Genomic DNA, 16,788 nt, shown 5'->3' on the forward strand with positions numbered 1-16,788 from the left:
CTGGCAGTGTCGAAATTCGGTTATGCAGACATTTATATAGCAATAGAATAATAATGAAAATTATATAAAAAAACCTGTTAAACGGCTGTGACATCAACTGGCAAACCTGGAAATCCTCAGTTAAAACTAATGCTGTAGGTAGGCACAATGGTCTGAGCTAAGGGTAAACTGTTGGCAAGCTTTATCTCTGCCTCACACAGAATTCTATCGTTCCACCATTTTGCTACTTAAATATAATTGTGTTTTCTCTCTATTTTATTTGTTACTTTTAAATTTTAGTATTTTCTATGTGTTCTTTACCTTCTGACAGTGGCCAGTGCCAAATGTTTCAGAAGGAATGAATGGAATAGGGCAATTATTGAGTGAGCCATCCCTTGTCATCCACTCCCAGCTTCCGACAGTTCGAGGGTTAGGGACATCTGGAGCATGGGGTTGCAGCCCTGACTGTCCTGGACCTTTCCTCATGAACTTATCTAATTCTTTTTTGAATCCAGTTATACTTTTGACCTTCACCACATCCCCTGGCAATGAGTCACACAGGTTGACTTGTGTTGTGTGAAGAAGTACTTCCTCATATTTGTGTTTACTTGCTGACTATTAATTTCATTGGGTGACCCCTGGTTTTTGTGTCCTGTGAAGGGTAATATTACACTTCCCTACTCATTGTCTCCACACCATTTTTCATTTTATAGACCTCTGTCATAGCCTCTTCTGAGCCCAGTCACCGACTTTTTAATCTCTCCTCCTACAGAAGCTGTTCCGTACCCTTAATCATTTTTGTTGTCCTTCTCTGTACCTTTTCCAAACCAATGTAAACTAAACTAATCTATTCTTATTATTTTCCAAACTTGTTTATCCATCTGTAGTACATATGACCCCTGTACACCTGTAGGCTTTCCCCCACCACCCCACCCCAAGGATGCTCTTTTGGGCCAAAAGCTAGTCTTCTATAAACTATTAAATAGGATAAAGAATGTCCTCCAGATTCTAAATGTTGGTGTTTGGGCACATCACACTGTTACCAGGAGAGATTCTTGCCGTAAGATTTGTGCTCTTAACATGACGCCTCTGAGGAACTCCCATAGAATAAATGTCTAAAGCGATTAGCTTTTGCAGGGTCATTTCATACTGCTACAGTGAGCCCAAGTGCTCCCAACTGGCTGATGGTGAAGGAGCTCCATGAGGGTTGCTGTGTGTTTTCATGGCCATGAGTGTATGCTCCTTTTGCTTGTCTGCACTGAGCTGGTAGCTAACAAACACTACTGCCAGAGCTGGGCATGCACATTTTTACATATATGAACAATTGTGCTATGAGCAGGCTGGAATAAATAGAATCGAATAAAAATAAGTGTGTCCCATCTCCCCCTCACAAACCATTACCATCACCTGCATAAAATGAAAATGGCTGGATTTAATTTTATGAAATTTGTTTTAAAATATTCCCGCCCAGGCCAAATTATTGCTTTACAAGTTTGAGCTTGGAGCAAATTCTTTTCTATTAGGGCTAAAAAATCTCTAAAAATGTGATTAATAGAATACTTAGCACTTTGAGATTCTCAAATGGAAGGTCTTAAGTGCTTTAGAAGTATTAACTAACCCTTACAACACGCTGGTGGGGAAGTTTGTGTTTATAGATATGCTAACATATAACCTTAACTATAGTTTGAATGAATAATACCCCCGCCCTCAAATAATCAAATGCACTTCAGTTTATATACCTAAAATCCATTTATAGCAGTGAAGGCATTACTGTAAACACTGAAGATGCTAAAGAGTAAACTTTCAAATTGATTTACGTGAAGTGTGCATGCACATTGCTGTTTGCATTTCTTCCTGTGTACATCTTTAAAAAAGCAGCCCTTAAACTATTTCAATTCTAAATTGTTGCTATGCGTGTGTTTCAATTCTAAACCGGGGGGAGCTGTCTCTTCTCACACTAGATGCCCATGATCAAGACATCACTCTCTGAAGTCATAGAGTCATAGAATATCAGGGTTGGAAGGGACCTCAGGAGGTCATCTAGTCCAACCCCCTGCTCAAAGCAGGACCAATCCCCCAATTTTTGCCCCAGATCCCTAAATGGCCCCCTCAACGATTGAACTCAAATCAGTGGCTGATAGTGATGGCTGAATAGTGCAATTAAAAAAGGTGCTGCCTAGAGTAGCAGGGCTAAAAAGTTCCTCCCTATAATAAACAAAGCACTTTGCTTCATCGGCCCCCCACCCGTGACCTGGGGACTCAGGCTGTTTTTCCAGTGCAACCAAGTGTCTCTCAAAATACACAACCTGACTAACCCCTGGTATAAGTCCACTGAAATCAAGGGATGAATTTGACTGTAAGGGTACATCTACACTGCAGTCTCCAAATCATAAAATGTAGGTAGCTGACCATGAAAATGATTTAGATTTTTGAAAGCTGTTTCCCTTAGGATTTCCATAACTATTTTCCAGATTCAGGCTAAAGAATTGGTGTATGAAGGGAAAGAGCGGCAGTACCTTTGAATATTATTAATGATGTGCAATTAGTTTTGAGGTACTGATTCACAGTTTATGTAAAAAGAGAACAATTTTGCTTAGCTGAATGTAGGTAACATCAGACATTCCTTTTTTCATATGACAGAGGAGTCGCTATATTAACATACGTTCCATGATTCTGAGATAGGAGATCTTAATATTTAGTCACTCTGTATATTGTCCTTAATTATTGAATTGGCAACTGGCCAGAAGGCGTCTTTTGGTTTTAAAATTTGATTCTATTCTGAAAACTGGTTCCGTTAAAATAGTATTTTGGGGTCCTTTTTTATTATGCCACTAACTTCCATGTTGTTTGCAGTGTTGTAGCCATGTTGGTCTCAGGATAATAGAGAGGCAGGGTGGGTGAGGTAATATTCTTTTATTGGACTACCTTTGCTGAAAAAATACCAGGAAGAAGAGCTCTGTATAAGTTGAAAAGCTTCCTACTTTCACCAACAGAAGTTGATCCAATACAAGATATTACCTCACCCACCTTGCCTCACTAACTTCCATATCAGCTATCTCAGTTTACAAGTAGAAATGTGTTTTTCCCCTCGTTGCCTGCCCTGCAAACTCAACTGAAGCAATGAAATTCAATCTGGGTGCTTGCATTCTCAGACATATCACCAATAAAGTTTTTGCAGGTTACCTATGCCCTTAATTTCACTGTACAAGCCCATGGTCTTCAAATTATGCTCTCTCCTTATTAATTCTACATCTGTGTGGGGAGCCCTGCCTAATATTCTCATTCTCTTTAACCTTGCTGCTGCACAAGTTCTGGCAGCTGTGTGGTTTGTGTCTGTCCTGTGAATACACATGGAGAGCAGACTTGCTAAGAAGGTGCCTTTCTTTGCTCACTGTTGAGGGCAAAACCACGCTTCAGATTTCTGTTTTTAACCTTTTTTGGAATCTGTCATTTAAAAAAAAAAAAAGGCTGTTTGCCATGTGCTTTTACAGTGGTGCAGACTAAATCAGAGTTGATGCAGCTTGTATCCATCATAGCTATTATTAAATTGAAAATAGGCAATAGGAAAATGGTTGAGATTTTACCACAGTAGCTTGAACAATAAAACCTACACTTATTCTTGCATCAATGTAGTAAAATGTACTGTATAAATTATTTTGAGTGTAATTGTGTAATTGAAACTTTGTGTAATTGAAACCAACACACTTTTAAATCTTTAGAGATCTTGTAGATAATTTTTTGTGAAACTTATCCCTGTTACATGCTGCATGTTTGCTCTTTTTTTCCTAGGCTTTTTTGTTCCTGGTTTTCCAAAACTCTTGCGGTTTCAAGAACATCATGAGAAAATATTGAAGAAGTTTTTGTCTAAACTTAAGCAACACTTCGTAAGTAAATCTGCCAGATAAAAGTAGTATTTATTGCACTAAAGCCAATCATCTTGTTTCAGTCCAGTCCAATCTGTTGATTTAGAATGGTACGAATTTCGGGGATGGATGTTGGGTTCTAACCGGCAAAAGTCCTATTGATGTTATATGAATGAAGTCATGGAGTCTTGGCTGAATTGGGACATTGATTGGGCTCTTAAAATAATCAGATTGAGAGTCACAACTCTGAGTGCTGGTTTCCTGAAAATATTTGTGTTTCCAGTAAATGCAATTCAAGATTTTACTATTTAGCAACCCCCTGGGCACTGAACACCCTTTGTAAAGGATTTATCATGTGCAGAACTGACCACACAGTGCCTCTGGGCCAAGGAGACTTTGTAATCAGACAGCTTACTCTTCTTTGAGTAGTGTCCCTATGGGTGCTCCACGTCAGGTGCTCATGTACCTCTTGAGCCCTTGATCAGAGATTTTCCGTTAGCAGTGTATGCTTGGCAAGCTCTTGCATCCAGTGTATCCTTATGCCTCATACAAGCGTATATGGGGCAGGCCCACTGACAGCAATTCTGGGCCCCAGGGCAGAACAGTTAGTGGGCCCCCTAGAATGGATGGGTGCGGCATCTCCTACCGTTGGGCTCAGGAGAACCTTTGCTTCTTTCCAGTCTCCTACTGTCTGTGTTTCTATGGATCATTTTCTCTAATACACATTTGCCAACCACAGAGAGCCTAACTTTCAGCTCTTCCCCATGGGTCTCCATCTAGCTGCCTTTCCCATCCACCTGGGACTGGTGCAAGCTCCAGAGCTGCTTCAGAATTCGTTTGTTTCTCAGATACCACTCAGCCTCTTCCCCATTATATCCCAAAATGAGTTTCCTCTCATTGGCCTTTTGGAGGATGAGGCAGAATAAATGGCATTTTCTGTAACTGTGTCACTACCTGAAGGCTCTGTGTCTGGAATCTGCAGTGCAATGTCTCAACACTGAAAAATTCCCTCTCCCCCTCCTTCACCAGGCCAGGGGTAACCTAATGCCCTAGTAACCAGCTGAGACTTGCCTTTTTTTTTTTTAAAGGTATTTCCAGACAACCAGTCAAAAGACTAAGAATGTATCCAAAGGTACTTCAGCATGCAAACACCATAACTCAGGTCCCAGTGGGGAACCATTACAGCTGTTGTTATTTATGGATTTGTATTACAGTAGGACCTATAAGTCCCAACTGAGATCAGGGTCCTGTTGTGCAGGGTGCTGTACATGCTCATGGAGACAGTTCCCTGCCCTACAGAGAATACAGTTTAAAGAGACAAGACAAACAAGGATTATCCCCATTTTACAGTTAGGAAATTGAGGCCCAGGGAGATTTTGATTTATCCAAGGTGGCATTCTGTCCCCCCGGCCCCACCCAAACTAGCCCACAAGCAGCCAGAGAATTCCCTTGCCATGGGCACTGCATTGTGCCATCATAGGCAGCCCTACACTGCCCCCACTGCACACTCCAGCCGTGGGAGGCAGGAAGTCTAGGGCAGAGAATTGAACACAGAGCTCCTATTGCTGAACCCCCAGGATCATCCATCATCTCTGTATAAAAACTCTTCCCAGAAATAAGTATGAACTTCCAAGACATGACAATAAATACACTAAAAGGCAGTCAAGCTGTTTGACCCATTCCTAAAGCCTACAGCTAAAAGAACCCCAACACTCTACATTTGTGGCATATAATTCTGCACACGTAATCATTTGCATATGCAACAATCTGAAAAGGAGGCCAAACTGAGGTTCCTTTAAAAATATAAATGCCTAATTTAGGGAACACTTAATATAATGTTGCCTAAAGGTTAGAGCAGCACACTGGGTTTTATCTCTGGGTTCTATCTCTGTGCCACTGATTCATTGGGTTTCCTTAGGCAAGTCATTTAATCTCCCTGAGCCAAATTCATTGTGACTTTATGTTCCAGCTAATCCCCATCCCTCTGCCAATTTCCCACCCAGAACATGAAGGAAAATCCCCACTGAAAGTCTGGCTGAAACAGAGTACTAATATATGGGAGGCGGAGGGTCCCAACATTAACCAGTGACCAAAATAATGATTAAATTTACCGACTGTGCACTCTTGAGTTTTTTAAACCCACAGCTGTGGATGTATGAAAATTCTCACGATAATCCCCCAAGGCTTGTATGTCCCTCTTTGACATGTTACTCATGCACCAGCTGAAGCTCTTTTTGGAGTGTTACATTCTTATTCATAGATTCCGAGGCCAGACGGGTGAGTCTGACCTCCTGCATAACCCAGGCCACTGAACTTCCCAAAAATAATTTCCACAACAGATTTTTTTAGATCTTGATTTTAAAATGGTCAGTGAGGGAGCATCCACCAGGATTATTATGAGTGAACATAAATAAATCCTCTGGTGAGACTCCCATCACTGTTCCCTTTACAACAGTCCCAACAGCAACTACCAGCTACCGATCTACCAGCCCCGATCTTCAATCATCCCATCACCCCCAAACCATCTCCAAATACCAGAGATAATCCACTAATGAGATCAGCCAAAGAACAGCCCCCAGCCCCAAATCAAAATAGCCTCAAATACCCCTTCCCCCCCCACACACACCAGCCCAGCGCTGTCACTGAAACACCCTCCCCTCCCCCTTCCAAGACCCACTCTTCTCCTCCTGGTGGACCCCAGACAAAGCCCAGCCAGCACCCAGCGGTGTGCTGTCAGCGCCTTTGCTGCAGATGTTGGACCAGTGGCTGCTGGATCCTGAGTCTGATCTCGAGTCTGCCCCCCGCTCTTTTCCTCTCCCCCCTCACCCCCCCAAGTTGTCCCTGCCTAGCACTGTGCCCCCTACCCTGCTCTTTTCCTTTCCCAGCCTGGCTCCCTACAGCCATCCCCAGCCCGGTTCCTCTTCCCCCAGCTCTACCCTCTGAGCTTAGCTCCCACACTCTGTTCCCAGCCCGGCAACTCCTACCCCCCGGCTCACTCACATGGATGCAGAAAGTTTTGCTCCTGGTTACAAAGTTGCAGCAATGGTTGCCACAGCCAGGTCAGCTCTGCCCCCCGGCACAGCTCAGGGGCTACTGCCCGACTCACCCTCCGGCTGCCCAGGGCCCCTCCTGCCCCAGCACTGTCCGGCGTGGTGCACAGAGCCTCGTGGGCCAGCCCAGCAGAACCACTCTGCAGCCCACGGCAGGTGCTGGGACTTGGGTGCGCACCTGTGTGATTTAAAGGGGCCCAGGGCTCCCGGTTGCTGCTGCTACTGCGGTGGTGGCTGGGCCCCCCAGGCCCTTTAAAATGGCCCAGGCCCCTGGGCAATTGCCTCCTTTGCCCTGCTCCCCTGTCGGTGGGCCTGTGTGGGTGAACTGCCCTCAGTTCCTTCTGAATCACCTCGGACTGAGATGGAGCCTTAGCGCATCTACCATGAACATGCCTCGGCTATTCACTTTAGCTGTAGTTTTGGGGTTTAGTATTAGTTTTGTGTTAGTTGTCATATGTAACTAACTGTAAAGGATCTAAATAGTGAAAGGATTGACTTTCTTTCATCTTCCTCCCCTTCCTCCTGGGAGCCTTACTCTCCTGGCAGAGCAGGCCTGGCTCGCCAGGTTTCAAACATTGCCTGTCTTGTCAAGAGGCTATCCTGGTTAGCAACAGCCACTACAGGTGTGTCCATTGCTTGGGAGAGTCCGATGTCTCCCAGAAGTGCAACTTCTGCCTGGCCCCCAAATCCAAAGCAAGGAGGGACAGGGAGATTAAATTGAGGCTGCTGGTGATGGAGTGCTCTTTTCAACTGCTTCTGAGTCAGCTCAGAAGATTCCATCCACCAGCAACCCCTTAAGTCTCACCACAGGTTTCCCCTAAGAAGGAAGACAATGGAGGCCTCAGGGGAAGCTTTGAAGAAGAGGAGCTTGAACTCTCATTGTAAGGAGCTGGCTCCTAAAAGTCCTCAACCTCTCAACTCAATACCATAGATGCAAAAGACTCCTCTGTTACCTGGGGTTTTCTGAACCCAAAACTATGGTAAATAGTCTTTGTTTTCCAAGCGGCTTCAGGACATAATTCAATGGGGACACAGCTTCTCAGTGTGCTACATGATTGGTACACACAAGAGTGCTTTCACCCAAAAATCCTTGTTTTTATTGAGTCCCAAGCACACATCTAAAATAACAATAGTCTAGAGCACCCCAGATATAGTTACCCAAAGACTAAGATGGTGATGAGTGGTCAGCAGCAGGTTTCTGGTGGCCCACCTTCGTCCTAGCCACTGGGAAGTTGGATGTCAGTCTCCTAGCTCGTCATAATCTCTCTCCGAACTTCTCCACATTGTACACTCTAAGTAATCTTTTTATAGATTGCTCAATACAAAGCACATAACTTACAGTAACCTCTAGTGGGCTAACAATTTCCCTAGTAACAACAAAGAACTCATAATTCTACTTATCAGCAAAACAATTTCCAGCAAAAAAAACCTCATGATCACAGATCCAAGGTCAGCTATTCACATCCTCTCCCATTTTCATGAATCTGTCACTTTGTCAATCCTTATTAGCAACACTGCAGCTGTGCAGCTGTTTTGTCTGCTTGCTTTGGCAAAGACCAAATTATTCCTGACTACGTGGTGTACTCACTTCAAAGGAATGGTGGCTGAATACACAAGATGGCTACAGTTATGTCAAGTCCTGTTCTCTCATAACACTTCCTCCAGTACTGGCGAGGCTGGAAAGTCCCAGAGCTCTAAAGAAGAACATAGCTCTGACAGGGCCCCATCACTGTCTGAGGGACAAGGGGGGCGAGGATAAGCACTTCTGCAGACTGGTACCCTCTGACACAGCTCTGCCATTGGTACCTCTCTGTTTTGCACCGTTGGTACTGGGCATACCAAGGCACCAGGCACCATTGGCCCCTGTACAGTATGCTCCCAGTCAATGGTACATCTTTGGGTACCACATCAGTAGTGATCTACTCAATACAGCAGGAATTCAGGTACTCTAGTGAGTTGTCAGTGATGGAGAAACTGGAGTCTATGCTGCTCATAGGTACTGAGTGTTGCTTGGTACCGAAACCCCAATCTTTGGATTACCATCACGCTCTCTTACCAAAGGACTGCCTACCCTTTTCTGCTGTTTCTCTTCCCCTTTCTCCCCCCCACCCCCCATTAGAGGTTATTGAGGAGGATGAAGGAGACTTCCAGTTAGTGTTTTCTGTCTCGGTATGGGGTTCTCCTACGCATCTGCATAGGAACCTGCTCTTTGACGCTTGTAGAAAGAACCTTGTGCACAACAAGAAGTGTGGTGGAACTGACTGTGAATCTCACCCCCTCTCCCATATGAGCTCTCTCAATGGCCATACTGAGATCTGTGGGCTGTGTATCGGCAGCAGTTTGCCACACCCCTGACTCCAACACATAGGAAGGCTAGAGTTTTCCAATAGTCTTCATAGAATCATAGAATATCAGGGTTGGAAGGGACCTCAGGAGGTCATCCAGTGCAACCCCCTGCTCAAAGCAGGACCAATCCCCAACTAAATCATCCCAGCCAGGGCTTTCTCAAGCCTGACCGTAAAAACTTCTGAGGAAGGAGATTCCACCACCTCCCTAGGTAACGCATTCCAGTGTTTCACCACCCTCCTAGTGAAAAAGTTTTTCCTAATATCCAACCTAAGCCTCCCCCACTGCAACTTGAGATCGTTACTCCTCATTCTGTCATCTGCTACCACTGAGAACAGTCTAGATCCATCCTCTTTGGAACCCCCTTTCAGGTAGTTGAAAGCAGATATCAAATCCCCCCTCATTCTTCTCTTCTGCAGACTAAACAATCCCAGTTCCCTCAGCCTCTCCTCATAAGTCACATGTTCCAGTCCCCTAATCATTTTTGTTGCCCTCCGCTGGACGTTTTTCCAATTTTTCCACATCCTTCTTGTAGTGTGTGGCCTAAAACTGGACACAGTACTCCAGATGAGGCCTCACCAATGTCGAATAGAGGGGAACGATCACGTCCCTCGATCTGCTGGCAATGCCCCTACTTATACATCCAAAATGCCATTGGCCTTCTTGGCAACAAGGGCACACTGTTGACTCATATCCAGCTTCTCGTCCACTGTAACCCCTAGGTCCTTTTCTGCAGAACTGCTGCCAAGCCATTCGGTCCCTAGTCTGTAGCGGTGCATGGGATTCTTCCATCCTAAGTGCAGGACTCTGCACTTGTCCTTGTTGAACCTCATCAGATTTCTTTTGGCCAAATCCTCTAATTTGTCTAGGTCCCTCTGTGTCCTATCCCTCCCCTCCAGCATATTTACCTCTCCTCCCAGTTTAGTGTCACCTGTAAACTTGCCGAGGGTGCAATCCACACCATCCTCCAGATCATTAATGAAGATATTGAACAAAACCAGCCCCAGGACCAACCCTTGGGGCACTCCACTTGATACTGGCTGCCAACTAGACATGGAGCCATTGATCACTACCCGTTCAGCCCGACAATCTAGCCAGCTTTCTATCCACCTTATAGTCCACTCATCCAGCCCATACAACTTTAACTTGCTGGCAAGAATACTGTGGGAGACCGTGTCAAAAGCTTTGCTAAAGTCAAGGAACAACACGTCCACCGCTTTCCCCTCATCCACAGAGCCAGTTATCTCGTCATAGAAGGCAATTAGATTAGTCAGGCATGCCTTGCCTTTCGTGAATCTATGCTGACTGTTCCCGATCACTTTCCTCTCCTCTAAGTGCTTCAGAATTGATTCCTTGAGGACCTGCTCCATGATTTTTCCAGGGACTGAGGTGAGGCTGACTGGCCTGTACTTCCCAGGATCCTCCTCCTTCCCTTTTTAAAAGATGGGCACTACATTAGTCTTTTTCCAGTCGTTCGGGACCTCCCCCGATCTCCATGAGTTTTCAAAGATAATGGCCAATGGCTCTTCAATCACATCCGCCAACTGCTTTAGCACTCTCGGATGCAGTGCATCCGGCCCCATGGACTTGTGCACATCCAGCTTTTCTAAATAGTCCTGAACCACTTCTTTCTCCACAGAGGGCTGGTCACCTCCTCCCCATGCTGTGCTGCCCAGTGCAGTAGTCTGGGAGCTGACCTTATTCGTGAAGACAGAGGCAAAAAAAGCATTGAGTATATTTGCTTTTTCCACATCCTGTCACTAGGTTGCCTCCCTCATTCAGTATGGGGCCTATACTTTCCTTGACTTTCTTCTTGTTGCTAACATACCTGAAGAAACCTTTCTTGTTACTCTTAACATCTCTTGCTGGCTGCAACTCCAGGTGTGATTTGGCCTTCCTGATTTCACTCCTGCATGCCCGAGCAATATTTTTATACTCTTCCCTGGTCATTTGTCCAATCTTCCACTTCTTGTAAGCTTCTTTTTTGTGTTTAAGATCAGCAAGGATTTCACTGTTAAGCCAAGCTGGTCACCTGCCATATTTACTGTTCTTTCTACACATCGGGATGGTTTGTCCCTGTAACCTCAATAAGGATTCTTTAAAATACAGCCAGCTTTCCTGGACTCCTTTCCCCCTCATGTTATTCTCCCAGGGGATCCTGCCCATCAGTTCCCTGAGGTTGTCAAAGGTCTACTTTTCTGAAGTCCAGGGTCCGTATTCTGCTGCTCTCCTTTCTTCCCTGTGTCAGGATCCTGAACTCAGTCATCTCATGGTCACTGCCCCCAGGTTCCCATCCACTTGTGCTTCCCCTACTAATTCTTCCTGGTTTGTGAGCAGCAGGTCAAGAAGAGCTCTGCCCCTAGTTGGTTCCTTCAGCACTTGCACCAGGAAATTGTCCCCTACCCTTTCCAAAAACTTCCTGGATTGTCTGTGCACCGCTGTATTGCTCTCCCAGCAGATGTCAGGGTGATTCAAGTCTCCCATAAGAACCAGGGCCTGCGATCTAGTAACTTCCGTTAGTTGCCGGAAGAAAGCCTCGTCCACCTCATCCCCCTGGTCCGATGGTCTATAGCAGACTCCCACGACGACATCACCCTTGTTGCTCACTCTTCTAAACTTAATCCAGAGACACTCAGGTTTTTCTGCAGTTTCATTCTGCAGTTTTTTTGCAGTCTTCTCCCCAACCAGCCCACCAACCGAAGTTGGAGGAGTAGGGGGCTAGGGTGAATAAGAAGGCCACCATTCAAACTCTTATTTGAGTGGTGGCCTTGTCTTCAGATAAGGTGATGATGCTTCCACCACCGTCCCTGGCTGACAATTTCTGGCAATTTGAGGACCTTATAAAGAGGTACCTGACATTCTTCAAATACGACTCCAAGAGGTCAAGGTCTAAAATCTTGAAGTCAGCAACATTCGGTAGGGTTGTGTTACCTGTTAATGAGGCGTTCCTGCCAAAGACAGCGCAGCAAACACCTGCTACCATTCCACCAACTTGTAAACGGGAGGATAAAAAATATTATGTTCTTCCCAAGGACTCCAAATTTTTGTTCTGCCACTCCACACCTAACTCCCTGGTGATAGATGCAATAAATGAATGAGGTAAGCAGTGCTACTCCAAGTCTACACTGTATGACAAGGACCAAAAGAGTCTAGATCTTTTTGAATGGAAATCTTACTCGTCAATGACCCTGCAATTTCAGATCACAAACTATAGGTAATCATGGCCAAATATAATTTTATAAACTGGCTTTTATTGAATACTTTCCACAGGAACATAGGGAACAATTTTAGCCCATCATCTCAGATGGTGAATTTTTAGCCAGAACCATTTGCTCAGCCTGTCGTCAAGATTTATTAAATATTTGGGAACCTTTACCCCCATGTTAGAGTTCCCGTTCTGACTTGGGACCTCAATCTGGTATTTAAATATGTCATGAGACCTGCATACCAGTCAATGGCAACCTGTTCCACTTATATATGAAAATGTCCTTTTTAGCATCTGTCACATTGGCCCCTTGGGTCAGAGAAATTGGGGCCTTGATTGCGGATCCCCTCTTTATGGTGTTCTTCGAGGACAAGGTCTCTTTACGCCCACACCCTAAATTCTTACCTACGGTACTATCAGAATTTCATCTTAAGCAGTCCATTCATCTACCAGTGTTTTTTTCCAAAACTGCAGACATCTCAACGGGAGACCTGTTTGCCTACCTCAGATGTTAGAAAGGTATTGGCTTTCTACCTACATATGACCACACACTTTTGGAAGTCACCTAGGCAGTTGTTTCCATTGCAGACAAATGCAAGCGGTTTGCAGTCTCTCTTCAGAGACTGTCAAGGTGGATCTCTTGTGTATTGTTGCCTGTTATGATACAGGTGCTGCTCAACCCTCCCAAAGGGTGATAGCACACACTACCAGATGAGAAGCAACATCCACAGCATACTCAAGTACAGCCGCTACCTGGGCTTCAGCACATACATTGTCTAAGCACTCTGCTTTGAGCCGTGCCACCAGATCTTATGGGGCACTTGGTAATGCGGTACTATCTTCAGTTCTAGACTCAATTCTGAAGCTCCCTCCTCCTTCTAGGGATCCTGCTTGGGTGTCACTTGAAGTAGAGCATCCATAAGGACACCTATTGAAGAAGAGGCAGAAAAAGATGTTCCTCTTCAAAGTACTACTTGAAGTGGAGCACCCATAGGGATCCTACTCAAGAAGAAGAGGTCACCTTCTGCAGGAATTACAGTTCTTCAAGATGTGTCCCCCAATGCGTGCTCCACTACCCACCCTCCCTCCCCTCTGCTTCAGACTGTTTTCTTAGGATATTTGGCTGGAGAAGGAACTGAGGACTATATACCCTCAGCGTGCAGCACAAGGATACATAGGACCCAAGTGGGTAAAAAGGATGCGGCTATTAGAAAAATCTCTGATCAAGTGCTCGAGGGGAGCAGGCACATCTGAAGTGGAGCACCCATAGGGGAATGAATCTCAAGGAACTGCAACTACTGTAACCTCCGTGACAGGAGGAACGAAATTTTTTCAGAACTTGGGCATAAGAAATAGAGTGTACACTCTGTTTACCTATCGGTTATGAAATCCTTGGGCTGGGACTGTGTTTGTTATTTTCATTACAATGTTGAGCACATTGAAGCCAAACAATAAGTAATGTTCATGTAACCTTTTTAGTGGGAATGCAACACACATGCATTATGGCGAGAATAACTTCCTGATGACTGTAGCTGGCTCAGATACTACTTAAATCTGTTTCTATTGAACATTAATAGTATATACACTAAAATCTAATCAACTTTTTTTTTTTACAATGTGCTGAGTCTTGTTCAGGCCATGCTATGACATATATTAGTTTGGAAATGTTCTCTTCATTGCAGTAAAAGATTAATCCAAAATCACAGGGTATATCTTACGATTTTTTAAAATTACTGTGTAGTGAAAACAGAGATCCAGTAGCTCACTTGCCTCTGGAATGAAAATTATGGCTTCCGTTTTCACAGTAGAGTTCATGCAGGTTTTGGACTATAGGTCAGAGCTTCTTATTGCTTTAATTTTGGAGGATTTTGGCTTACCAGGCATAGAGCCGCCGGTTATGCTCTCGGCCCTTCGTTTTTGCTTAGGTGCTTTTAATAAATCAAAGTAAACCAACAAGTAAAATAGTATTTAATAAGAGCAATAGGATATGACTAGATGATAAAACTTCATGGTGGTCAGTCATTCTGGTGATATGATGTTATTGTCCATATCCATTATAATATATTTAATAACCAAGAATAGTTCTTCCTCAGAACCTCTTGAGAACGATCTACAGAGTGTCAGCTGCAGTATTTCCAGTGTAGACATGCTTTATTTAGAGCGTCTTAATAGTTCCCACCTTCTGAGGGACCTTTCAGCCACTTGCAAACAGGAACATCTGAAATCTCAATAAACATGCATTACTAGAACCTGCTAGATCTTCTTTGAATTATATATACCAGGCCAGTTTAGCTGTGTTGATTATTTTTTTATTGGAACTACAACAATTGACGCCAACTGAGAACCTGACCCACTATATTTTCTTACATGTGGTCGACTTTTGATTTACCTTGTTTTACTGGGAAATTGCCAAACAAGCCCATTTGTTTTAATGACTCATCCTATAAATGAATTCTTTATTTTTTAGGATTGTTTCAGATGCTTTTAGAAGTTAATTGTCACAATTTCTCACTGTGGATATGCCACATCTTTCTTACAGTAATAGTACCTATGAATAATTATTTTCAAATGGAAGTTATGGTTTACAGAGTCTCGACTATAACATTGGACATAAAATTAACCAGTCGCTACTCTAGATCTCAAAACTGCAAGACTGAACTATGCCATTGGTTTTACTGATCTCTAACACAGGCCTGAATCCAGAGAATAATCAGTAGTTTTATCTTTCCAAATACTCCACCTCTTTAGAAACTTCCATTATATATACCTTAAAATGAGAGAGAAAGCTGTAACACTGGTTGAACAAAGAGATTGAATTTGTTTACGTACTAGATTGTGATGATCCCTGCTGAACCTGTATGAGCAATGAAGAACAGCAAGGAATGGCAAAACATGTATGGCCTGTGAATATGCCAGATGACTATTGATTCTTGTACTGTCAGTCCCTCATTAATTCAGAACTTATGTTTCCAAAACTTGTGAAATAGCTGACTGTGACAAGCATGGAGGCTTAATTTAAAATTGTGCTATCCCATAGTCATCAGAGAAGACAAATTCAGTGTCACTTAATTTCTTGGCTGCCTCCCCACTCAAACAGCAGCCTAGTCTCCAAGACTTTCACATTGTAACTAATGCTACAGTGCTAATGCAAGTGACAGGAATGGCAGTTGTTTTACAATTACAGAAAAGTATAAGCATGTCATGTCTCTTTGCTTCTTGTTACTGTTAGTTGTATTGATACTCAAGATACGGAAAGTTATTTCAGGCATAGCAAGCTTTTTCCTGTTTAGAAGGAAAGTAATTATTTGCTATGCAGAAATATAAACTATGTACATGGTGGGAAGACAGCAGATGACTAATGGAATACAAAACCTTTCATCTCTTAAACCGCTAGTTCAAACTAAGCCCCTGTTAGTGAGAAGTGAAATTCATTATCATTCTAATGATTTGAGGTCCTATGTGAAATGAATTGATTATCTTAGTCTGTTTTCTGGTGGATAGATCTCCACCTCACAAGATCACCACCTCATCTAGCACTAATAGGCACCCTTGCTAGCAGCCTTGTCAGCAGAGAAGTTAAAGATTAAATGGGCCTGCAGACTGAGCTCTGGCTCCTCCAGAACATGAAAGAAACATGCACTCTCTTCTGTACTTGTTTTGACAATAAGTGGAAGACTTAATGTTTCCAGGGGTACCCGTTAATATTCATCCTCAAACATCTACATCTCTCTTCAGAAAAAGGAGATGAAGGAAAAATATAAACAAGAGAGAGAAACCTGGACTGAAGTAACGTTGTTTGAAATAGAATTCTTTTGTGTGAAGAATGCCTGAACGCTATGCCCAGACAGCAGTAGCAGCTAAGTTCAGTTGTACAGTGAGCAAGTCTTAGGGCAGGAGTTAGTCTAACAGCTCACTTTAAGTTTTTGGCTGAGGGTACTTTGCTATTGCTCCAGGTTAAAAAGTGGGAGGCCTTTATGTGCTCGGCAGTACATTGCAGCGTTCTTAATAGAGTATTTGTAAATTGTTGTTTTTTACAGGACTCCCAGGAGATTTCCACTAGCTTTTACACAATGAAGTGGTTTTTTCAGTGTTTCCTTGATCGTGTGAGTATCTGTATATTTTTGTATTTCTATTTTTAGTCATATGTTAGGGTAAGCTGTTTTGACATTTCTGGCTGATTCTGTCATTGCAGACTCCCTTTACATTAACTCTCAGGATATGGGATATCTACATACTTGAAGGAGAGCGAGTTCTCACTGCTATGTCTTACACAATTCTGAAACTACATAGAAGTAAGAGATCTCTTATAAACTTAAATGCTAAACAAAGATTTGACTAGTTTTTA

The 16,788-nt window shown here is 43.6% G+C and overlaps 1 protein-coding gene across 9 annotated transcripts in view; it reads left to right on the plus strand.

The window, feature by feature from the left end:
* Positions 1-16,788, plus strand: part of USP6NL (USP6 N-terminal like) — a 216,290-nt gene that overhangs the window by 174,288 nt on the left and 25,214 nt on the right. For all 9 annotated transcript variants that reach the window (XM_073328781.1, XM_073328776.1, XM_073328783.1 and 6 more), the window contains 3 exons: positions 3,769-3,863; positions 16,481-16,546; positions 16,636-16,735. In XM_073328781.1, coding sequence (XP_073184882.1) covers positions 3,769-3,863; positions 16,481-16,546; positions 16,636-16,735 — 261 coding nt within the window. The remainder of the gene's footprint in view (positions 1-3,768; positions 3,864-16,480; positions 16,547-16,635; positions 16,736-16,788) is intronic.

The sequence above is a fragment of the Lepidochelys kempii genome, chromosome 1 (genome assembly GCF_965140265.1).
Source record: "Lepidochelys kempii isolate rLepKem1 chromosome 1, rLepKem1.hap2, whole genome shotgun sequence".
Lineage (NCBI taxonomy): Eukaryota > Metazoa > Chordata > Testudines > Cheloniidae > Lepidochelys > Lepidochelys kempii.